This window comes from Tursiops truncatus, chromosome 8 (assembly GCF_011762595.2).
Source record: "Tursiops truncatus isolate mTurTru1 chromosome 8, mTurTru1.mat.Y, whole genome shotgun sequence".
Taxonomy (NCBI): Eukaryota; Metazoa; Chordata; class Mammalia; order Artiodactyla; family Delphinidae; genus Tursiops; species Tursiops truncatus.
Window position 1 is genome coordinate 101,808,119 of NC_047041.1, and position 24,379 is coordinate 101,832,497.

The following is a 24,379-nucleotide window of genomic DNA, read 5'->3' on the forward strand; positions in this document are numbered from 1 at the left end:
CAGGTTAGAGCCCCTCTCCTCAAGGGGGAAAAAAAAACCCTCAAACACACGGACGTGCCAAACTTTACATTCAATTTCAGGGGACTCAGACACGCAGAAGTTCATCTCGACCTCCGTAGCAGTCACAGGGCGCAGGTTAAAAAATCCGATCCAAGGAACGGGGGAAGGCAGCGTTTGCAGACAGTACTAGTTGTAGGGATTGGGAGGAGGCTGGAATGTGGAGCTGGGGAGGTCTCAGGAGAACACGCTCGTCGTTGAACACCTGATGGAGCCACGACCCCGGGGAGTTCACTAGGAGGACGCCTACTGCAGCGGTGGGCGCTGCCCACGGAAAGTCCGTGAGGCAGTGACTGTCCCGTGACTGAGGGTGTGCAAGCGGAGGGAAGCCTGAGAGGGGCTTTTCTGCGTCGGCGGTGCTGACTTTGATGGCCCCTAAGTCCTTAAAGTTCTGGGATGCCGTCTTACCCAGACCCGGTCGCACAGCACCTTGAGGCGCGCATGCGCAATTGGGCGACCTGCTCAAAGACTGCACCACCGCCCGAGGCGGCCGCGACTGCGCAGTCGGGCTCCGATCCCGGCTTTCCCATGAACCTTTGGGGCCGGCTCCGAGGCAAGCGACGGAAGCAGCCGCTCTTGGTTTCCGGCAATACGACACCGGCTGTCTGGCGACCCGGAAGTGTTCCCATTTTGCGTTGTCGGGGCTCGGCGGTAGCCGGGCTTGGGGTGCACACACCACCATGGGGTCGTCAAAGAAGCACCGTGGGGAGAAGGAGGCGGCCGGGACCACGGCAGCGGCCGGCACCGGGGGCGCCACCGAACAGCCGCCTCGGCACCGGGAACACAAAAAACACAAGCACCGGAGCAGCGGCGGCGGCAGCAGCGGCGGCGAACGACGGAAGCGAAGCCGAGAGCGTGGGAGCGAACGCGGGAGCGGGCGACGCGGGGCCGAAGCTGAGGCCCGCAGCGGCGCGCACGGGCGGGAGCGCAACCAGACAGAGCCCTCCGAGCGGCGGGTGAAGCGGGAGAAGCGGGAGGACGGCTACGAGGCCGGTGAGGGGCGGGGCCTGTGCAGGGGGCGGGGCGATGGGGGGTGTCTGGGGGTGGTGGGCTCTGGGTTTGGAGGCCGAGCACACCAGGCCGAGGCATCGCCACACTCTCTTCGTCAGTACTGTAACGGGTCTTCCTGTGGTTATTTGGAATTAAAGGTTGTTTTTCTCTGTTAAACTTCGTGAGGGTAGAAATTTTCTGTTTTCCTCAATTGGCATATCTCAGGCTCTCCCTAAGTGTGTTGAGTGAGTGAATGAAGTGGTGCCAGCACGTGCAGAGACAAGAAGAAACCTGATATTGTGCAAGTTGTGGAGTTCACAGCAGAGACACGAGGCTGTGAGATAGGCCCTGTTAAGAAATTTGAACTTTGTCTTGAGAGTCGTAGGGAGCCATGAGTTTGAGCTGAGGAGTGCGCTGATTATATTCATATTTTGCAAAGATCATTGTGTTGAGAACTGGGTCAAGGGCAGTGAAGATTGGAGGTGAGGTGAAGGCTGATGGTGGCCTGCACCAAGGCAGCAGCAGTGGGATGGAGGGGAGATTGGAAAGGTGTTTCGGAGGACGATGTGACAGAGCTTAGCACTTGGAAGAGGACGGGAAGGAGAAGAAGGAATTGAGGATGCTCCTTGAATTTTGGCTTGAGCGATTAGGTGGGTGGGAGTGCTGTCGACTGAACTTGAGGAGTTTGGAAGAGACGCAGATTTTTGGAGGGAGACAACGAATTCGCTTTTGCAGAGTGTTGCATTTGATGTGCATGGAGCAACCCAGCTTTGGGGCCAGATAGAGCAATTTGGGAATCATGAGAGTTCAGGTGGCAAATGAAGTCCCTTGAGAGACTGAGGAGTGAGAAGCCAGGGTTGGGAGTAGAACCTGAGAGATGCCAATGTTTTAGTAGTAGGCAGAGCAGGAGACTAGAAAAAGGAGGTAGGCTATCCTCCAAAGCAGGAAAACCGTAGAATCTTGTGTCATGGGATCTGTGGGAGTGATCGACGATGTCACACACCACAGGAGATCAGGCGAAAACCAGAGCTGAAAAGAATCCATGGGATTTCGAATTAAGGAGGCTGGTGACCTTGGAGAGAGCCTAGAAGGGTTGGGATGCAGGGTCCAGGTGGGATAAAAGGGAAAGAGGGAAAGAGGTAGGTTGTGAGGTGGGCCTGCCGGAAGGATGAGCACGTGGTGGCAGCTAGTTGGGGCAGCTCCGCCTGATGGGGTCTGGCTGTTGTCTCTGGTGTTCGGTGAAGTTATTTGCTGTTTGTGAGGTGGGTGGAGGAGGTCCGAAATGCCCCTTTATCTCTGTGACCCCGGTATCATCATAGAACAGGCACCAATAAGTGTGTTTCTTGATTGCACGAATTACATAGAGGACACAGTTATGTTGCCAAGGTGGTTCCTGACCTGTGAGGAGAAACAGACCCAGAAATGACTGACCGTACTATGCAGTGCAGGGGAGAGCAGTTCATGCTGATCAATAATCGAACAGGACACCACGAAGGAAGTGACATTTCATTGTTGCATTCGGATAGGATTTTGTTAATCAGGGTGAGGCCAGAGAGGGCAGTGCAGGTTGAAAATACAGAATGTACAAAAGTGAAGAGGCGGCAAAGTGAAGGATGTAGAAAGCTGGACCTTTTGGATGAAGAAAGGAAGGTGTGTGGAGAGGTGGCATACTCAGAGCCTGGGACTCAGGTAGAAGGAGCTCCTGGGGAGGAGGAAGCAGGCCCAGGTGCTGGTGAGGGCCTCTCGTCTTCGGCCCTGCAGCTGGAGCCAAGGCTGTGGCTGCAGGCCCTGTGTTCAGCTCCTGAGCCTTGCTGCTTCTTGTTCCAGCTGCCAGCTCCAAAGCAAGCTCAGGTGATGCCTCGTCACTCAGCATCGAGGAGACCAAGTAAGTACCGTCTTCTTTATGTTTCTGTGTTTTCTTACAAGCAGTTTCAGGGGCAGCTGTTTCGGGTGGCTTTCGCACAGTAACACATTCTGATTGAAGTTGGAAGTTGCCACGTAAATCATCTTAGCCAACCATTTGAGTTACAGAAGTGGGCAATTAAGAGCCAAGAGGAAGGATGGCATTTCACTGGTTAGAGGCAGGCCAGGCCTTCCGCCTGATTGGGAGGCCAGTGCTCTTCCCAATGCTGGGTCAGGCCCTAGGTTTGGGACCCTTAGGACCACTCAGTCCCCTCATGTTTTCACCCCGTCTGTCCAGAAATGCATTCGGTGCTCTTTCTTTGACAGTTCCTAACACTTGTATCTCTTGCCTTCAGTAAACTCCGGGCGAAGTTGGGGCTGAAACCCTTGGAGGTCAATGCCGTCAAGAAGGGTGAGTGTGGGGCTGAGGGTGGGGGAAGGGAGGGCATTTGGGACCAAGGAGAGAGGCCATCTGAAGGGGTCTTTGAAGAAAGTGGGCACAGGTTCAGCACCATTCAGCGGTCCTGTGTGTGTGCTGGCAGTGGGCGCGGGGCCCTCCTTGCTGTTGTGTGGCGGATATGGGACTCAGCTGCTTCTTGTAGTTTGAGCAGTTGGCGTTGCATCCTCAGTCTGGCTGTGAGGTAGCATTAGATGGGCTGAGAGATGTGCACAGTTCCTGCAAACGGATCTGGGCTGTGCAGGTGCTAGTTTTTTCATTTTGTTTTGTTTTTGAAGTATGATCAGAGGGACTCTGGAAGGCATGGAGGGTCCCATTGTGCCGTGGGGAGACATGGGAGGGTGGGGTCGCGTGGGAGTAGGGAGGCACGGATTCTTCCCCCACCCCTGGCCCCTCTGGCCCCCTGAGCTGGACGGGGGCAGCGTGAGTGGCTCCCTCCTCTCCCCACCAGCCTTGGGCAGGCATAGCCTCACGCCTGGGCCTCCCTTCCAGAGGCGGGCACCAAGGAGGAGCCCGTGACCGCCGATGTCATCAATCCCATGGCCTTGCGACAGCGAGAAGAGCTACGAGAGAAGCTGGCGGCTGCCAAAGAAAAGCGCCTCCTGAACCAAAAGCTGGGGTGAGGGTCCCAGCCGGGCAGGCAGGGGGAGGGCCCGAGGAGGCGCCAAGCAGCTCTGGAGTTGGGGTGGGGGAGCAGGAGCTGGCTCCCGGAGCATCACTGTCTTCCCTCCTCAGGAAGATAAAGGCCCTGGGGGAGGATGACCCCTGGCTGGATGACACTGCAGCCTGGATCGAGAGGACCCGGCAGCTTCAGAAGGAGAAGGACTTGGCAGAGAGGAGGGTGAGGTGCTGGGAGCTGGGGTGTCGTTCAGTGCCTCTGGTGGCCTGACCGGCTGGTGAGGCAGAACATGGACCCTAGGGAGGTGAGGCTGGGCTCGGGGCTGTAGGAGTGGTCAGTAGTGCCTGCGCTGGGTTTTCAGCAGCGTGCCTCCAAGTCCTGTGCTCTTTGCACTCACATTTAGTAAGGCCCCGCACCTTCTGCTGATCCTGAACAGCCTGAGGTCAGACGTCACCCCCTCCCTGTCCCATAGGCCAAGCTGCTGGAGGAGATGGACCAAGAGTTTGGTGTCAGCACCCTGGTGGAGGAGGAGTTCGGGCAGAGGCGGCAGGTGAAGCTGCAGCAGCTGGGGGGTGGGGGCGGGGGGTGCTGTCCTTGGTGCTGGGATCCCAGGGCTTGGTGGGTCGGGCTCCTGACCCGGCTGGACCTTCTGCCTCCCTTCTAGGTCCTGTACAGTGCCCGGGACCTGCAGGGCCTCACCGTGGAGCATGCCATTGACGCCTTCCAAGAGGGGGAGACTGTCATCCTCACCCTCAAGGACAAAGGTGGGTTGAACTGGGGTGCTCTGGCTGGGGCCACAGGCACTGCTGAGTTGAGGGCAAGCGTGACCGGCCACTGCTTCCGCCCTGGCTCCAGGAGTGCTGCAGGAGGAGGAGGATGTGCTGGTGAACGTGAACCTGGTGGATAAGGAGCGGGCAGAGAAGAACGTGGAGCTGCGCAAGAAGAAGCCTGACTACCTGCCGTACGCAGAGGATGAGAGTGTGGATGACTTGGCACAGGCAGGCCGGCAGTGTGGGCTCTGGGCGGAGACGGTGGTGGCTTTTCAGGAGCTGGGTTGGGTCCTAACCTGTACTTCTTGTCTTGCAGCAAAAACCCCGCTCTATCCTGTCCAAGTACGATGAGGAGCTCGAGGGCGAGCGGCTGCAGTCCTTCCGTCTGGAGCAGGGCGGCGTGGCCGATGGCCTCCGGGAACGGGAGCTGGAAGAGATCCGGGCCAAGCTGCGGCTGCAGGCTCAGTCCTTGAGCGCAGCCGGGCCCCGGCTCGCCTCCGAGTACCTCACGCCCGAGGAGATGGTGAGCCCCGAGGCCTCCACCCGCACTTGTGACTAGGGTGGTGACCCTCCCTCCCCTCGGAGGTCACAGGCTGCCAGAATGAGCTAAGGAGGGGGATCAGGTGATCATGTGGTGCGTGGTCCCTGGGGATGCGCAGTCATTGGCAGCCCCGAGGAGGAGCTGTGGGCAGGCAGTTGGTGTAGACAGAACAAGGACCGTGAGCCAGGTGGCCCTGAACTGGTGTTCAGACCCTGCCGCTTAGCCAGCCTGTGCCTGGGGTGAGTGACGTAAGTACCAGGCGCCCCATCTGAAATGGGGATGGCGGGAGCCAGCTCTTGGGGGATGATACAAGGATGGGTGGTGATCTGGTAAGTGGTCATTCTACAGCTGCGCGTGGCTGTCGCCTTTGGGATGGCTGTGTGAATTCGCAGGTAGACCACTGGCTCAGTAGGTTGCTTGGCTCTGTGGTTATGAGCAAGACTCTGCAGCCAGACTCCTGGGATTCACAATCCCGGCTCTCCTGCTTAGGAGCTAGCTGACTTTGGACGAGATACATAATCCCTCTGTGCCTCGGTTTTCCTCATCTCACAGGCGGGAGAATAATCGCCCACACCTCATGTCTTGCCCATGTACGTGAACTACGTATGACCACAGCCAGCGCAGAGTAACGCTAAGGCAGCATTCGCTCTCGTGGGCTTGTGCTGCCTGCCTTCCCCCCACCGCCACCCCGGCCTTCACGTTTCTCTTTCTCTCTCCCCTTCAGGTGACCTTTAAAAAGACCAAGCGGCGAGTGAAAAAGATCCGCAAGAAGGAGAAGGAGGTGGTAATACAGGCTGATGACCTGCTGCCCCTTGGGGACCAGACTCAAGATGAGGACTTCGGTTCCAGGTGGGTGTGGGGCCAGGGGTCGGTGTTGGCGCTGAGCCAGCCCCGGGGCCAGGGCTCACGCAGAGGCCTCTCCACACAGATTGCGGGGCCGCGGTCGGCGCCGAGTGCCTCAGGCAGACGAGGAGGCCCAGGAGGAGGGGGAGAAGGAGCCTGTGTCTCAGCCCCTGCAGTCAGATGACCCCCGCGTGGAGAACATGGACATCAGCGACGAGGGTAAGGGCCCAGCCAGCCTGTTTCGGGGGGTGGGAGGGCAGAGGGGGAGTTGGGGGCAGGGGTGGAAAAGCAGGGACAGGAGCCCAGGGCCCCTGGAAGTGATCTGAGCCGGCGTCTCCCGTGTTTCCACCAGAGGAGGGCAGAGCACCGTGGTCTGGGTCACCCGAGGTGCTGGAAGAGGATGAGGCGGAGCTGGAGCTGCAGAAGCAGCTGGAGAAGGGGCGCCGCCTGCGGCAGCTACAACAGCTGCGGGACAGCGGTGAGAAGGTAGGGGGGCTCCTGAGGCGTGGGTGGGCGCTGGGCCCTTTGGTGACAGGTGTGTCTGTAGTGGCCTGTCCTGAGGAGCACGTGCTCCTGCGCCATCGTAGGCAGCACCCGCATTTCAATTTGCATCCTCTCTTTTGTTTCATATGGTGTTATTGGTAGATATTGGTAGATTTCTAGGTTTCTGCAGCGTTTCCACTAGGGGATGCTTTAGTGGTTGGATCTTTCCCTCCCTTCTTTCCTTCTGGAGTGTGTATTGCATGCCTTACTGTGTGTGAGGCATTGTCCCAGGGCTGGGGAGTCACTGGAGAACAGGACAGCCAAAGGCCTATGCCTTGCATGGAGGCAGAAGTGGCGGTGAACTTGTGAACACGAGCAAACGGTAATTTCTCATAGTGACTAGAGCTGAGAAGACCAGACAGGAGTCACCGGAGGGTTGGTCTCTTGGTTCGGGTGTTCACGGAAGACCTTTCAAGGGGAGACATTTGAATTGAGACTGAAATGACACAAAGGAGCCGATTTTGCGCAGATTCAGTGTGGAGGTCTCGTAGACAGACGTTCAGGCCCTGGGGACAGCAGATGTCCTTTGGATAGACGACCTTAGAATGTTGGAGGACCAGGTAGGCTGGAGCAGAGTGAAGGGCTGGTGGTGTGAGCTGAGGCAGAGAGGTCAGCGGGGCCTTGAGGCCGTGGTCATCGCTGACCCTCAACGGGGCACTGGCACGTGCCGGGCACTGCTTAAGTGCTTTATGTGCTGCTTCATTTAATTCTCACAGCAACACCCTATGAGGAGGGTTCTGTTTTCTCTATTTTACAGTTGAGGAAAACTGAGGCACAGAGGCGTTAGGCAAGTTGCCTAAGGTTACGTGACTGGTAAGTGGCCGAGCTGGAATTTGCACAGCTTGACTCCAGAGCCCACACTTGTAACCCTGCACCTCCCACCGAGGGAGAAAGTGGGGCTGGAGACAGAGGCTGCAGCAGCAAACCTGGGGTGCCTACCGTGGGGGGTAGCGTAGGAGGGGAGCCACGAGAGTGAGGCCTCCCTGAAGCCGAGGAGGGGTTTCGAGGAGAGAGAGGGCGGCGTCATCTAACACTGCTGAGGGGCAGGTCAGATTTGGCACCAGTGGAGACAGTGCCCTGGCAGAGACAGTAGCTTCTGGAGGATTGAGGAGAGATGGGACTCAAGGAGGTGAGGGCAGCAGCTGGGGATGATTCCTCCGCGCAGGAGCGTGAGGGCTTTTTGTTAAAGGGCCAGAGAGTAAACGTCTGAGGCTTCGATCTTGGCAGCAGCTGCTCAGCTGCTCAGCTGCTCTGCCAGTGTAGCCAGTGGGCATGGCCGCATGCCAATACAGCTTGCTTTACGAGGACAGGCAGCGGGCCCCAGTTTGCCCAACCCCACTCTAATAGAGGACGGGAAAATGGGGCAATAGCTGAAGGGGGCGCGAGTTGAGGGAAGTTTTTCTCTTTCATAGTTAATGCGGAATAGCGTTAATATTTAAAAATTATGTGCGAGTGTCCCAGAGTCTACGGCTGAAAGGATTGTAAAGGTTACGTGGCCCGGTGGGATTAATCACGATTGGGTTTTCTACTGGCTGGGCCATTTACTGAGATGGGGGAGACTAGGGGAGAAACAGGTGTGGGGAAGAAAAGCAAGTGTTTCCTTTTGGTTTAGTTAGCTTTGAGGTGCCTCCTTATTGGAGGTGATTGTATTGAATAGGCAGTTGGATATATGACTTTGAACTTCAGGGGAGAGGCTGAGATGAGAGATACAAGCATGGAAGTCTGTGTAGCTGGGATTTAAAACCAGAGGACTGGATGGAATCACCAGGAGAGTGAGTATAAATAAGGAAGAGAACGTAGGGCTCCAAGCGAGGAGGGTAAAGAGGAGAGGGTGCCGTCCTGGAAGCCATGTGAAGAAAGGTCTGGAGTGGAAGCGTGTGAGCAGCTGTGGCGCATGCTCCGGAGAGTTTGGGTATCAGGAGGATGGGAACTGACCTTGGGATCGGGCAGCACAGAGGTCACTGATGCTCCCATCAGGTCAGCTCTGTGGGGTGGTGGGAAATGGGGACTAGATCATGCAGGCTTTAACAAGGTTGCTGGACACAAGATTAATAGATGAACGTTGATTGTGTTTCTGTACACCAGCAATAGGTAGAAAATGTAATTTTAAAAAGGACACCATTTATGAAAGCGATATAGATGGTGAAGTAATGTGGATAAGCAAGAGAAGACAATGTGGGAAAGGAGTAATCAGCATAGCAACAAAATAAAAAGGAATGAATGATTCGTAAGATCTATATGGGGAAAATTATAGTCCGTTTTCGAAAAGCATTAAACAAGACGTGTTGTTTTAGTTACCAAGGGCTACCATAACAGAATACTACAGGCCGGGTGGCTTAAACAACAGCAATTTATTCTAACACTTCTGGAGGCTGGAAGTTCAAGATCAAGGTGTTGGCAGGTTTGCTTCCTCTTCGGGCCTCTCTCCTTGCCTTGAGATGGCCATCTTCTCACTGTGTCCTCACATGGCCTTTGTGTGTTACTCCCTGACATCTTTCCTTCTTGTAAGGACACTAGCCCATTGGATTAGGGCCTACCCTTATGACCTCATTTGACCTTTTTTATCTTCTTAAAGGCCTTGTCTCCAAACACAGCCACACTGGAGATGAGGGCTTCAACATACAAATTTTGGGGGGGACACATTTCAGTCCATAACAACCATGTTAATGGATACCACTAACATTGTAAAGATGTCTATCTTCTCCAATTAACCTATACATTAAATGCTGTTCCAACAGAAATCCCAATAGAGATTTTTGTGGAAGCTGGCAAGTTGATTCTAAAATTTACACAGAAGATCAAAGGGACCAAAATAGCCAAGACGCTTTGGAATAATAACGTGGTGGGATTTGCTGTAACAGATATCAAGTCTTTTTAGAAAGTTGAAATTGAAACAGCAGGATATTGGCATAAGTGTGGACTAATAGGGCTGAGATTGAATACAGGGACCCAGAAACAGACTACTGAGCCAGGACACGTGATGTCCCAGTGTGAAAGGTGCTCAGCTCAATAAGTGGTGGTGGGACAGTCAGTTACCTATTTGGAAAAATGTGAAATTGGGTTTGTACTTCACACCTTATGCAAATTCACTTAGATTAAGAACTTAAAAGTAAAAACTTAATATTTGAGGCCAAAGTAAAAAAATTACGTTTATGACTTCGTGGTAGAGATTCTTTTTTTTATTGTGTTAAAATACACATAATATTTACCATCTTACCCATTTTTAGGTGTATGGTCTGTGGTATTAAGTATATTCACCTTGTGTGCAGCCGTCACCGCCATCCATCCCCATAACTCTCTTCACCTTGTGAAGCTGAAACTCTGTCCCCATTAAACCCTAACTCCCCATTCTCCCTTCCCCCCAGCTTCTGGCAATCACCATTCCACTGTCTGTCTCTATGACCTTGACTCCTCTAGGGACCTCCTATAAGTAGAATCATAGAGTATTTGTTTTTATGTGATTGGATTATTTCAAGAGAAAGATTTCTTACAATATAGATATAAAGCATAACCCATGAAGAAGAAAACAGACATTTTACTTAGAAATAAAAATTTTTAATTTTTTTTAAAAATTTACTTATTTTTGGCTGCATTGGGTCTTTGTTGGTGCACGTGGGCTTTTTCTAGTTGTGGCGAGCAGTGGCTACTCTTGGTTGTGGTGTGTGGGCTTCTCATTGCAGTGGCTACTCTTGTTGCGGAGCACGGGCTCGAGGTGCACGGGCTTCAGTAGTTGTGGCACATGGGCTCAGTAGTTGTGGCTCTTGGGCTCTAGAGTGCAGGCTCAGTAGTTGTGGCACATGGGCTTAGTTGCTCCGTGGCATGTGGGATCTTCCCGGATCAGGGCTCGAACCCAAGTTCCCTGCATTGGCAGGTGGATTCTTAACCACTGTGCCACCAGGGAGGCCCCTTAATTTTAATTTTAAAATTTTGTTTTATTTAAAATACATTATGAAGGAGAATTCCCTGGCGTCCAGTTGTTAAGACTCCGCGCTTCCACTGCAGGGGGCATGGGTTCCATCCCTGGTCGGGGAACTAAAATCCCACATGCCTCGATACGTGGCCAGGAAAGAAGAAAAACGACATCATAAAGAATGTAAAAAGACAGGCCAGAGGGAGAAGATATTTGTCCATATGCAGAATGGCATTCAGAGAATTAGAAGGATAAATGACCACTAGAATCCCCCGCGAGGCCCAACCTCAGTAGTGATCAAGGAAAGGTGAGCTGAAACAATGACAGACTGTGTCACATGTGCATCATTTGGCAAAAATGTCAGTCTGACAACATCAAATGTCAGTGAGGATGTGGAGCAGCCAGAATTCTTAGCCACACTTTTCATGGACGTGTAAACGAGTCTAATCAGTGGGAAGACAATGACGAACCTTGCAGAATGAAAGTGAGTGTGTTCCGTGCAGCTCACCGGTCCGCACTCTCACGTGTGCCCCAGAGAAATGCTTGCATCAGATTGCTTCAGCTGCGTTACTCGTGGTAACAGAAGAAGAACATCCTTAGTGCACTAGAACTAAATTGAGGTATGATCGTGTCACGGAATATGATTCTGTAGTTAAAAGCTAATGAACTATATATAGCCGCTCGTGTCAAGATTAACCTTAAAATACATATATACTTATGTATATATATAAACAAGTCATAGTAGAATCATACAGTACGATTCAGATTGCATAATGTTTGAAAAATGCACAACAAAATAACAGACTGTTCGTGGATAGGTCTTTATGTGGTAAACTATAAAGGAAAGCCAGTGAATCATGGCCACAGATATGTGGGGAAGAGACACTTGAGGTTAATAATGTTTCTCAGCCAGGTGATGGGGACATGGGTGTTTGTTTGGTGGTTGTTATTTTTAAAAATATGAATGTATTATAAATAACCCTTTTTTGTGTAGGATGACATTCATTTAAAAATGTAACATAATAAAATGAAAAGGGTTGCAAAAGTGGACATGGAGACTAGAAACTTCTCGGAGGAGTTTGCTGTCAGGGGGCAGAGCAGGAGGGCTGTGGTATTGAAAGGAGATTTGTTTTTTTTTTTAATTTATTTTTGGCTGTGTTGGGTTTTTGTTGCGCGCGGTCTTTCTCTGGTTGTGGCGAGCGGGGGCTATTGTTCGTTGTGGAGCACAGGCTTCTCACTGCGGGGGCTTCTCTTGTTGTGGAGCATGGGCTCTAAGTGCACAGGCTCAGTAGTTGTGGCTCGTGGGCTCTAGGGCGCAGGCTCAGTAGTTGTGGCGCACGGGCTTAAGTTGCCCCGCGGCATGTGGGATCTTCCCAGACCAGGGTTCGAACCCGTGTCCCCTGCAGTGGAAGCACGGATTCTTAATCACTGTGCCACCAGGGAAGTCCAAGGAGGAGTTTTTAAAAGAGGGGAGAGCGACTTCCCTGGCGGTCCAGTGGTTAAGACTCTGTGCTTCCACTGCGGGGGGCGTGGGTTCGATCCCTGGTCAGGGAACTAAGATCCCACATGCCGCGCAGCCAAAAATAAAAGAGGGGAGATCCTAGGTCATCCCTGTGTGCTTGTGCGAATGACACAATAGAGGGGACAGTGAGTGTAGTCAGGAGGGGGGTAGTGTCAGGAGCAGAGTTCTGAGGGCCCTTGGAGCCGTGCCAGGTAAGGTGGCCTGAGGTGGGAGCAGGGCTGGGCGTCTGCTGTGATGGGAGGGCAGGCAGGGTGGGTAGCTGGTGGATTCAGTGCCAGAAGCAGGTGGAAGGTCAACAGAGCATCTAGCCTGCAGCCTCAGGGACAGGGCTCCAGGGGGAGGGATGTTTACGCCGAGTCCTAAAACTGGAGTTTCTCAGGTGAAGAGTGGGTGGCAGAGGAGTGGCGGGAGAGGCCCTGGAGGAAGGCGTGCATGTGAGGCTGCAGGAGTGAGCTGAGGGGCTCTGGAGAAGGGTCGGCCCAGGCCCGGTCATGAAGGGCCGTGTGGGATTTTGGATATTAATTCAAAGGGCAGTGGGGAGCCATTGACGACTTTGGAGGAGGGAAGCGAGCCAGTGAGATCGGTGCAGAGCGCAGAGCAGATCGGGGGTCAGGGAGAAGTAGAGACCGGTCTGGTCTGCCGTGAGCAGTGGGAATGGCTTGTCATACTGCCACCACGGAGGGTCTTGGGTTCCTGGGCCCCACCCCAGAAACTTGCGGGTTTGCCCACAGCCACTCCCTCCCTCAGGTGGTGGAGATCGTCAGGAGGCTGGAGTGTCGCCAGCGGGGCTGGGAGGAGGAGGAGGATCCGGAGCGGAAGGGGGCCATCGTGTTCAACGCCACATCCGAGTTCTGCCGCACGCTGGGGGAGATCCCCACCTACGGGCTGGCCGGCAACCGGGAGGAGCAGGAAGAGCTCATGGTGGGTCCTCGGCAGCCCAGCGCCCACACGCTCCCCTGGCCTGCTCTGCTCCGGGGGCAGGGGCGCAGCGTGGGCGGCAGTGTCGGCCCTGCCGGTCCTCAGTGCTGAGCCCCAGTGCTCAGGTGGGACGGGCCGGCTGAGGGCTGGGCCGCCTGGGCTGAGCCTGATCTGTCCTCTAGGACTTTGAACGGGATGAGGAGCGATCGGCCAACGGCGGCTCCGAATCTGATGGGGAGGAGAACATTGGCTGGAGCACAGTCAACCTGGATGAGGAGAAGCAGCAGCAAGATGTGAGAACAGGGAGGAACGGGGCTGGGGCCGGGAGGACACGAGAGTGGAGACCCCGCTGCCTTGGGGTCAGGAGCTGGGCTGGAGGCCCAGCTCTGTGCCTTCCTAGCCGTGGGGCCTCCATGTCTCAGAGCCTTGGTCTCCTCATGCGTAAATGGAGTGTATAAACCTCACGGGGTTATTGTGGATTAAATGAGACGTCTTGTCATGCAGGGCCTGGTGCATAGAGAGGTCCACAGTCCAGTGGGGGGTGACTGTTGGGTTGGAGGGTCAGAAGAGCCCGTGTGGCTTACAACCCCCATCATTCTGTGCCACCCCCAGTTCTCTGCTTCCTCCACCACCATCCTGGACGAGGAGCCCATCGTGAATAGAGGGCTGGCAGCCGCCCTGCTCCTGTGTCAGAACAAAGGTCAGGGGCTCGGGGCAGCCTTGCTGGGGCCTGGGTGCTGTGGCGGGAAGGGCAGGCGAGGCAGGTGCTGGCGCGGCTTCCCCTGGTCCCTTCTGCTGCCTCTTCCTCGTTTCTGATGCCATGAGCCACTCCTTCCCCTGCACCCTGGTTCCAGGGCAGTCTTAGTAGCAGCTGGCCTTCTGTGCTGCATCACCCCATTTTCAATGCCCGTGCTCACGTATTCCCCTGCAAAGCATCCTGTGAGGCTTGGTGTCTCCTCTGGGGAGGAGTGTGGGGAGCTGAAACAGTCCAGGCTGTGGCACAGAGGCCTTGGCATTAGGATCCCAGTCCTGCCTTTTACTTGGCCAGTGGCCCCTGACAAGGACTTGACTCTTGTCTCCGTTTCCTCCATCTGCACAATGGGCCTGATGTCTGTCCACTCCCACAGCACAGCTCTGAGGGTCTCCCAGTGGCCCCGTGCTGTTGGCGGGTGCTGGGAAGCCTGGAGTCTCATAACCCCTGTCCTCAGGGCTGCTGGAAACAACGGTGCAGAAGGTGGCCCGGGTGAAGGCGCCCAACAAGTCCCTGCCGTCAGCCGTGTACTGCATTGAGGACAAGATGTGAGTGGGGCACCAGCCGGGGCCGCACTGCCTGGAGCCTGGGCCGGGGGGGGCAGCAGCTCACACTGAATCCCTATCCGTCTCGGGCAGGGCCATCGATGACAAGTACAGCCGGCGGGAGGAGTACCGAGGCTTCACCCAGGACTTCAAGGAGAAGGATGGCTACAAGCCTGACGTCAAGATAGAGTACGTGGACGAGACGGGCCGGAAACTCACTCCCAAGGAGGTGAGCGGGGCCTCTGAGGCGGGGCCGCGAGGCAGAGCCGCACCCCAGGGTCTGGGCTGGGGGCTGGTGGTGTCTGTGTCTCTGGCAGGCCCGGTGGTCCCCCTCGCGGGCCTGGCGGGAGGGTGCCTTTGCTGGCCTGACCCTTCACTCTCACCGCCGGCGGCCCTCGCGGGGCGGCCGACTCTCCCATCTTTTCTTTGTCTTCCACCCGCCAGCACTCTTCCCCACATGCTCCCTGGGTGTGCTGCCCCCTCGCTCCAGCCCCAGCCCCGGTGCCCCGACGAAGTCCATCCCCCCCACTCTGCTGGGGGCCCCAGAGGGTGCTGGGGCCGCTGGCCTTCTCCCATCCCCTCCCAGCCACCCCACCCCACCCTGGGCCTAGCGCTGCCCCTCCCCTATCCTGTGCGGCTTGGGCGGCTCCAACACGGTCCTGCCCCCCTCCCCCATCGCAGGCTTTCCGGCAGCTGTCCCACCGCTTCCATGGGAAGGGTTCGGGCAAGATGAAGACGGAGCGACGGATGAAGAAGCTGGACGAGGAGGCGGTGGGTGCCCGAGGGGTCGCGGGGGGGCCTCGGGACGCATGGCAGGCAGCTGAGGTGCCGAGGCCCGCTCCCACCCGTGTTGACCAACCCTGCCCCCGCAGCTCCTGAAGAAGATGAGCTCCAGCGACACGCCCCTGGGCACCGTGGCTTTGCTCCAGGAGAAGCAGAAGGCCCAGAAGACACCGTACATCGTGCTCAGCGGCAGTGGCAAGAGCATGAACGCGTGAGTGGGGAGGCGGGGTGGGCACAGGGCCTCACGGTGCACGTATGGGGTCGGGGAGGCGCGCAGCCGCTCTGCAGCCTCACGCCCTTCTTCTCTCCGCAGGAACACCATTACCAAGTGAAGCCGACCTCCCTTCTGATCCCCTCCTGACTTTAATATTAAATAAAGTTCCCTCCTTATTTTTTCCCCCCCTGGTCATGGTGCAGATTCCAGGGTTAGACCTGGGAGGAGGGCAGGTGGAGGAGCATCAGTGACACTGCCCTCAGGCTCCATCACCACCTTTGTGACCTCAGGCAAGTCACTGAACCTCTCTGGGCTTTAATTCTGCCATTTGTACCATCAAGACACCTCTGCTTCACAGGATGTCTTGTGACAATTAAATGAACTCATTCGTTCATTCACCTGCAGTGCGAAGGTGAGCAAGACCCCTCAGAGGTGGCTTAGAGTGATGGCCTCTGCCAGGTGAGACCTGGTCGTAGGTGACACAAATAACAACGGAGATGCAGGGAGAAAGCTAGCCTGGATCCTCTAAGGCGGTTCTCCAGCCCACCCTGGGCCCCAGCCAGCTAAAGAGAAGCCAGCTGGTTCATTTTCTCGCCCCCTCCCCTGGCCTCCCCGGTGTGGTTGCATGGGTCCTGGCCGTCTGTTGAAGGCCGTGCCTTATCCTCTGCAGGGCTAGAAGTGGAAGGTGTTTTAGAGGTTTGGGTAAGAAGTGGAAGGTGTTTTAGAAGTTCAGTCACCCTGGTCTCTCCCAGCCTCCAGAGCCACAAGTGGCACTGCCCTCCCCGGCCAGGACAGGCGGGGCAGGGACTGGGGGCAGCGCAGGGCGGAGGTGCTACCCGAGGCTGCTCCGTGATCCTGTACCGCCTTGGTGTGTGTGGAGCGAGAGGCTGAGAGCTCCTCGGAGCACCTCCTGGGAGCTGTGTCCAGTTAAGCAGGGAAGAACTCTGTGAGGGGCGAGCAAGAGCCTGAATCAAGGGAATGGTGACAGCTGGCTCCCATGGGAGTCCGACCAAACCAGCGCCCACCCTGACGTACACCCGGATGCATTCCAGACGCTTCACGGATTTTTTTTTTTTTAATGAAACGAAGAAAAGAGTGGATAACTTTAGGGTGAGAGAAATGTAAGCAAGGGACAAAAATACAGTTGCTTAGCACATTGCCTTTGATGACAGTTTTTGCGTGGCAGACCCAGCAAGCACCAGCCCCTCGTGCTTTCTTGCGCTCATCTCCTCGTTTTGAGGTCTGATTCTGATTTAATTTTCATCTGGGCTGCTTCCTCATGGAGGGTCCCCGTAGGATGCCTAGCCCAGATCTGGGATTTGGGGATTCTCAGTCCATTTCTCCTGGAAGCCTCTGAGGCACGTCTGGTGTTACGGATGGGCAGTCCAGTGTCCCTGGTGGCATAGCACCAGCTCTGGCCGAGCTCTTGTCAAAGTTCACACCGTACGCTGTGCAGCCTGTTAGGAGGCTGTCACCATCATCAGAGCCAGAAACGACCAAGGCCTAAAGCAACGGTGGACCAGGGTCAAATTGACCAGGTTTGGCCCAGGATGCCTCCCAACGCTGACCCTGTGACTGAGGAGACAGTAAATAGTGCACCAGGGGCTAGGAGGGGCTTCCAGGGACTCACAGGGGCCTCTCCAGGAAGCCTCCCTGCTTGGCCGTCTGCTTCCTCTGAGACATCCTGTGGCCTCTGGTCCCCAGGCCCCGTGCTTGCCCTTCCCGGCCCAAATGCATGCTAGCTAGTCCCCTCCCCAGGCTGTGCTTGCCCCTGCCGGGGGCTGGGAAGCAGCAAGGCGTCAGTTCAGCTCCCTGGAGGTGGGAGGGGCTGGGGGCCACCAAATCTTCTGAGGCCTGAGCCCCCAGCGCAGGAAGAACCATGGGAGAAGGTGGGGCCCTGCCAGCAACACTTTCCCCCTCAGGAACTGCAGGCAGTGATGCCTCCGCACAGGCTGGTGTGAGGGTCACTGAGGTCTTAGCCAGGGCCTGGGGGCAAGCTGGCTGGGGCACTAACTCATCTGGACTGCTTTTCTATTCACAAGCTGTCTGACCTCGGGCGAATTACCACTGAGTCCGTGTTTCATCTCAGACTTCCAGGGCTGGTGTAAAGCAGAGTTAAGAACGTTCATCCTTTCATTACTTCAGCAAATGTTTACTGAGCATCAGGGCTTCTGGGCCTGAGGGTAAGGAGCAGGGCCAGACTGGCTGCCTGGGCCCGTGAGGATCTGATGGGTGAGCAGCCGTCGAGCAAGGACACCACCAGACGTGAAGGGGATGGGGGGAGTCCATGCCCTTCCACGTGACACAAGGCCTTCAAAGGGGCTCAGAGAGCCCAGCTTTAATTTACAGAAGCCCATACATCTGCCTCTCTGCCACTGGCCCACGTGGCACCCTCACCAAGGTATAAAGGCCTGCCCAGGACCCCTTCACCACTCCCAGCCGCTTCATTCCCTGGCCAGCCCCCAAGAAGGCCCTTTCTTCTGGGCCTGGTGATGGGAACCTCGGTCCAAAAGCTGATTATCCGGAGTGGGTGTGGCCTGCAAGTGAAACGGGCAGGATGGGTCCCCTCCTCACTCAGGTGGTCCTTCTCCTTCTGAGCTGTGCCCACACCCTGCCCAGGTCCACTGAACCCCTTCAAGCCCCAGCAGCCATACCCAGGCTGTGGCTCCTGTCAGCTCATGGTCCAGTTCTGTCGTTTCCCCACAGCACTGGGAAGCAGCAGGGTGTCCCCTGCCTTCTCCCCTCCCCCTCCCCAGGGCTGCCTGATGAAGCCTCCCCAGTTCTTACCCTGGAGGCCCAGGTAGGGCCCTGCCAGTTCAGGCACCCTTCCGAGATTTGTTCTCTGACCCCCTGGGATTCTGTGAGTGTATCAGAGTTCTCCAGAGAAACAACCGTTAGGATATGCACATGTATGAGGAGGTTTATTATAGGAATTGGCTCACGTGATTATGAGAAGCCCCAGATATGCCATCTCCAAGCTAGAGACCCAGGAAAGCCGGTGGTGTGAGTCTCAAGTCAGCCTGAAGGCCTGAGGAGTGAGGAGGAGACGGGTGTCCCAGCTCAAACGGAGCAAACTCGCCCTCACCGCCCCCTCCCCGTCCTCCTCAGGCTCTCAGGGCGCAATGGGTGAGGCCCACCTGCATTGGCGAGGGGGCCTTCTGTACTCAGTCTACTGCTCCAAATGCTAATTTCCAGAAACACCCTCACAGACATACCAGAAGTAACGTTTTACCAGCCATCTGGGAATCCCTGAGCCCGGTTAAGTTGACACACAAAATTATCTATCACAGTCACCTAAAATGGTCTAGAAAATCCCTTTTCTGCTTAAACAGTAGTTTCTGTTCTATACAAGTAATACTTTGTCCTGTTTCTCTTGCTTTTCTCCTTTGCTTTCTTTTTGAGTGATTGAGTGTTTAACACCTTTTCTTCTTACTGGCTTGGAAGTTATCCACTCTTCCTATTCTTTCGGAGATTACCCTTAACGTTTCAACGTGTGTATTAAAGTCTAAACTTGGTCAATAGATCTATCTCCCTTCAAACTATACAGGCCTTTAGAACCCTTTAATTATGATTGCTCCCTCTCTATCCTTACATGGGTTTTGTTTTTTTGTTTTTTTTTAGTTTTGGCCACATGGCTTTCGGGATCTTAGTCCCCAACCAGGGATGGAACTGGTGCCACCTGCAGTGCAAGCGCAGAGTCCTAACCACTGGACCGCCAAGGAAGTCCCTATTCTTAGGTGTTTTTATCCTCCAGGACCTTATCTTGACTTTCTAAGAACCACCCCCTAGTCAGACATCATCATCATTAATGAACTTGTTCCTTGTTCCTTCTTGCCGCTCAGATCTCTCCTCTGGAGTCATTTTCAATTTTTTCTGAAGTTTGTCTTCTAGAAGTTCTGTCTGTTAGTGATAAACTACCATATTCTGCTGCTCTGAATGTCTTCATCTTGGTATAGGATGGAGATGGCTGTCCTCGCTCACAGGGCGGAGGTGAGAGCCAAAGTCACTCCCCCACGGCCATTTCTGCGAGGCCCTAATGCCCTGGGTAGTCAGCCTCACTCGGGGTCTTCACTCCGGTGGGTCCCAGCCCTTCCTGTGACACCCATTTCCCCCTCTCTGACTCCTGACGCACCAGGTCCTGCCATCTCAGGTGACTCCCATCAAAACCCCCTAGGCTGGCACTCCAGGCCTGTACCTGCCAGACAACATGGCCCTGCCCAGTGAGACCACGTTACCTGCCCTTCCTCAGACCCCTGCCCTTTCCCTCCTCTGTACACCTGCTCTGGGGACACTAAGAAAGGCAAAATTGCCCTCTGTGTCAATATATGCTCCCCTGCGGGCGTGGGCGGAGACAGGAGGGGGTCCCAAAATGTGTCTGACTTGTCAGCCTTCGACAGAAAGGGAAACTGAAAAAGGGGAGGATTTCCCTGCAGAGGCCCCCTCCCGCAAAGCTCTGTGTGAGACAGATCAGTCAGGGCAGATACTGCTGTATGAGTTCCTCTGCACCCTGATTTGGGTCCTTTAGAACTGAAAGAGGACTAGGGCAGCTCCCCACCACTCTCCAAGTGCTCTTGAGCACATACTCCAGTCTGTGTGCTGAGGGTTGGGAGACTAACGCCTGGGTAAGTGAACTCCCCTCTTCTGTTGTGGAACTTGTTACCAGTGGCTAACCAGTCGCAATTGCTCTTGGGGCCCTCGCACCCTATGCTTGGACTGAGACTGCTACTGTGTTACTGGATTGTATCATCCGAGTGGACCCGTTGGGCTCCTGCAACCCAGGGCAAGTGCTGACTTACTGGTGGACGTGCTTATTGTGACCCTGCTGGCAGCTTCTATGAACGTTGACTGAATGTGGAGCCAGGAACTGATTACACCCCTCTCACTTTGGCCAAGGTCATGCAGTTCGAACCCCAGGAAGAAAAAGAGTACCCTTCTCATACAGAAATTCATGACAACGGAGTGATACACAGCGCTGTCTCCATGCTCAACAAGCTGCACTGGCTAGAAACAAGGGTTTCGGGTGCTTGGCACCTCACTGTGAACGAGCAAAGGTTACCTAAAGAAGTGGATATTTTAGCATCACCAGATTCTATCGTAACAATAACTGAAGAAATTGCTGCCACCTGGGAGACAGCCTTGGGCACTGCTAACGGTTTATTCCTCTATGTCGCCAGGCAAGGTGCACAATGGGCCTTGACACATTCCATAGGGATTCTGGATTCCCCCAAGTATGTCATCAATGCATCACACGTGAGCACATGAGCCACTGTTGGCGTCCCGACTTTCCCTCACATTGATGATATTCTGAGAGTGGTTCCTACTGAGGAAACTGCCCATGCTGCTTTACGTGCTCCTCAGACACAGGTAAGCAGAGTTGGTTGGGCCTTGAATGAAGACAAAATCCAGGGTCCCGCAACCCAAGGAATTTCCTAAGGGGCTATCTGGGCAACTACTAAGGACAAATTGCTGTCCTTTTCCTCAAACTACAAAGAGGCCCTACACCAATTTGGCTTCTTTGTACATTGGAGGCAGCATATTCCACATTTAAAGCCTTTAAACTGGGTCACCAGACGAGACCAGTGTGCAGGGGCCCTGACACTCAGCCCCATGGAATTCGTCTCAGCTTTGGAAATTATATTCCTCCAGTACTTATTGGCCCCAGGGCTTTTGCATTTGTGAACTTCTTCCTGCTGCTGAGCAGTGCACACTCCAGAATTTCACGCGTATCCTCTCAGAACATGATAGACACGTGCGTGCTGGCCAAATTTCAGTGGCCTTGAAGCCTGGTCTACTCACTCCCCCAGGGGGCTATTGCTAAAGTGTATTAGACACTGGATCCCAGAGTTCTCTATAAAGGAAAATTCCAGTACAGTCACTTGTAGTTTAAACCTGCTAGAGAACTCATCTTGAGCTGAAATAAAGAACACAATAGACAGGATACACAATAGAAGGGACACAGTTTAGGAATCAGTCAATTGGAAGACCAGATTGAGAAAATCTTTAAAGAAGGACTGAGAATTTTTAAAATGTAAAAGAAAAGCTAAGAGATATGGAAGACAGAAGTAAAGGTGCGGGGACTTCCCTGGTGGCACAGTGGTTAAGAATCCACCTGCCAATGCAGTGGCCACAGGTTCGAGCCCTGGTCCGGGAAGATCCCACATGCCGCGGAGCAACTTAAAGCCCGTGCGCCACAACTACTGAGCCTGCGCTCTAGAGCCCACAAGCCACAACTACTGAAGCCCGCGGGCCTAGAGCCCGTGCTCCACAACAGGACAAGCCACCGCAATGAGAAGCCCGTGCACCACAATGAAGGGCAGCCTCCGCTCGCCACAATTGGAGAAAGCCCATGCACAGCAACAAAGATCCAATGCAACCAAGAATAAATAAATAAATTTATTAAAAAAAAATTTAAAAATTTATGGATCAAAAAAGGCATCATGATGGAAATTTAAAAACACTCAAAACTAAAGTATAATTAAAATACTAGATATTTCACACCTATCAGGATGGCTACTAGCAAACAAACAAATAAAAAATAATGCATTGGCAAGGAAGTGTAGAAACTTGAACCCCTGTGCACTGATGGTGGGGAATGCAAACTTGTGCAGCCACCATGGAAAACAGTATGGCGGTGGGTCCTTAAAAAATTAAAAATAGCCCTGTGATCCAGCAATTCCACTTCTGGGTATATATCCAAAAGAACTGAAAGCAAGGTTTCAGAGAGATCTGTACATCCATGTTCATAAGAGCATTAGTCACAACAGGTAAAAGGTGGAAAGAATCCAAGAGTCCACCGACTCTTGGATAAAAAAAAAGTGGCACATACAAACAATGGAATATTATTCAGTCTTAAAGAGGAAGGAAATTATGGCATATGCTATGACATGGATAAACCTTGAGAACATTACACAAAGTGAAATAAATAAGGCAGTCACAAAAAGGCAACTATTGAATGAGCCCACTTATCTGAGGTATCTAGTCAAACTCATAGAAACAGAAAGTAGGGAATTCCCTGGCGGGCCAGCGGTTAGGACTTCATGCTCTCACTGCCAAGGGCCTGGGTTCAATCCCTGGTCAGGGAACTAAGATCCTGAAGCCACGTGGTACAGCCAAAAGAAAAGAAAAAAAAAACAAAACAAAGAAACAGAAGGTACAATAGAATTGTGGTTGTCAGAGACTGGAGGAAGGGCAAATGGGGAGTTGTTAACGGCTATGAAAAATTCATACACAAAAAAATTTCAACACACAAAAAAAACAAAACCAAATACAAATACTTATAGAGCTGCATTAAGGGAAATTTTAGCCTTAAAAGGTAAGACTGTCCCACAGATTACCTAATTACAAAGGGAAAATAATACCTTCATAAGAAAATGACCTAGAAGCCATCCCTTTAACCAGGTGATCAAAATTAGCATCACCAATAGTTGGACATCCTGTATCACGTGCCTTGTGATCTGCAATAGATGAACATCATCTCTGTACCTGGTGATGTGGTCAAAGCACATCAGCTCTAGGTTTTTGCTAAAATTGTTTAACTCAAATCTAAGCATACAAAAATAATCACACAAATCCAAACCCAGGACATTTGTTATAAGAAAACTGGCCTGAACTTGTTAAAAAGTCTATTTTATGAAAAATAAACCAAAAAAATGTTAAGAAGTCTATTCTAAATTAAGAGGCCAAAGAGATGTAACAACTAAATGCAAAACCTATGTGTTTTGTATGTATAGAGAAGTAGAACATGACAAAATGTTATAAATTAGTGACCCTGTTGAAGGGTACACAGGTACTTATTTTATAATTATTTTACTTTTTCTTCAGATTTGAAAATTCCCTAACTAGTTTTGTGGGGAGGGAGGAGGTAGAGCTGAAAATCAATGAGTTAAGGACCAAACCAAAAGGGTTAGAAAAAGAACCACAGAATAAACCCGAAGGCAGTATAAGGAGAAATATGGTAAGAGCAGAAATTAATGAAATAGAAAAAAAACTAACAATGAGGAATGATAACAAAAAAGCCAGTGCCCTGGGCTTCCCCGGTGGTGCAGTGGTTGAGAGTCCGCTTGCCAATGCAGGGGACACGGGTTCGTGCCCCGGTCCGGGAAGATCCCACATGCCGCAGAGCGGCTAGGCCCGTGAGCCATGCACTGAGCCTGCGCGTCCAGAGCCTGTGCTCCGCAACGGGAGAGGCCACAACAGTGAGAGGCCCGCATACCGCAAAAAAAAAAAAAAAAAAAAAAAAAAAAAGCCAGTGCCCTGAAGAGAGTAATAAATGAACTTCTGCCAAGATCGACAAGATTAAAAAAGAAAAAACACAAAAAAATAGTATTAGATATAAAAAAGGGGATATAACTTTGGATACAGCCAAGATTATGAACAAAAGGCAATTCTACAAATAACTTTGTGCCACAGATAAAATAAGAAAATATTTTTTCTTGAAAATATCACTGACTCAAGAACAGAAACCCGAGCAATCCTACACTCAATAAAAATCTAGAGTTAAAAACTTACCGCGAGGGCTTCCCTGGTGGCGCAGTGGTTGAGAGTCCGCCTGCCGATGCAGGGGACACAGGTTCGTGCTCCGGTCCGGGAAGATCCCACATGCTGCGGAGTGGCTGGGCCCGTGAGCCATGGCCACTGAGCCTGCACGTCCGGAGCCTGTGCTCCGCAACGGGAGAGGCCGCAACAGTGAGAGGCCCGCGCACCGCAAAAAAAAAACAAAAACAAAAACAAAACAAAACAAACAAACAAAAAACCTACCGCGAAAATGCCAGGCACAGGCAGTTTTACCAAAAATTTTAGAAGTGTAAAATCCCAATCTTACACAAACACTAATAATGAGAGAGAACATTCTCCAATTCACTTTACGAGGTTGGCATAACCTTGACAAAACAAAACAAAACCACCCAGACAAGGGCAACACAGGAAAGGAAAAGCTTAAACCATCTCACTTATGAACCTGGATGCCAAAATCCTCCCAAACATCAGAAAACCAAATCCAGCAATACACTGAAAAA

The 24,379-nt window shown here is 53.1% G+C and overlaps 1 protein-coding gene across 1 annotated transcript; it reads left to right on the forward strand.

Moving 5' to 3' along the window:
• Positions 1–669: 669 nt before the first annotated feature.
• On the forward strand, positions 670–16,526 carry SART1 (spliceosome associated factor 1, recruiter of U4/U6.U5 tri-snRNP). Its single transcript, XM_033861115.2, has 20 exons — positions 670–1,050; positions 2,875–2,932; positions 3,306–3,361; positions 3,899–4,025; positions 4,142–4,247; positions 4,498–4,575; positions 4,690–4,789; positions 4,881–5,023; positions 5,112–5,318; positions 6,061–6,185; positions 6,265–6,398; positions 6,532–6,665; positions 12,902–13,075; positions 13,255–13,365; positions 13,685–13,772; positions 14,281–14,371; positions 14,462–14,597; positions 15,050–15,139; positions 15,241–15,362; positions 15,465–16,526. Exons 1-20 carry the CDS (start codon positions 738–740, stop codon positions 15,481–15,483), a joined length of 2,412 nt encoding a protein of 803 aa, XP_033717006.1. The 5' UTR covers positions 670–737; the 3' UTR covers positions 15,484–16,526.
• The last annotated feature ends 7,853 nt before the right edge of the window (positions 16,527–24,379 follow it).

Excerpts from the sequence above, each read along its gene's own strand:
- SART1 (XM_033861115.2), top strand. The coding sequence starts at position 738 with ATGGGGTCGTCAAAGAAGCACCGTGGGGAGAAGGAGGCGGCCGGGACC. Across the intron at positions 13,773-14,280 it reads GCTCCTGTGTCAGAACAAAG|GGCTGCTGGAAACAACGGTG; the intron begins GTCAGGGGCTCG and ends CCCTGTCCTCAG. Across the intron at positions 15,140-15,240 it reads AGAAGCTGGACGAGGAGGCG|CTCCTGAAGAAGATGAGCTC; the intron begins GTGGGTGCCCGA and ends CTGCCCCCGCAG.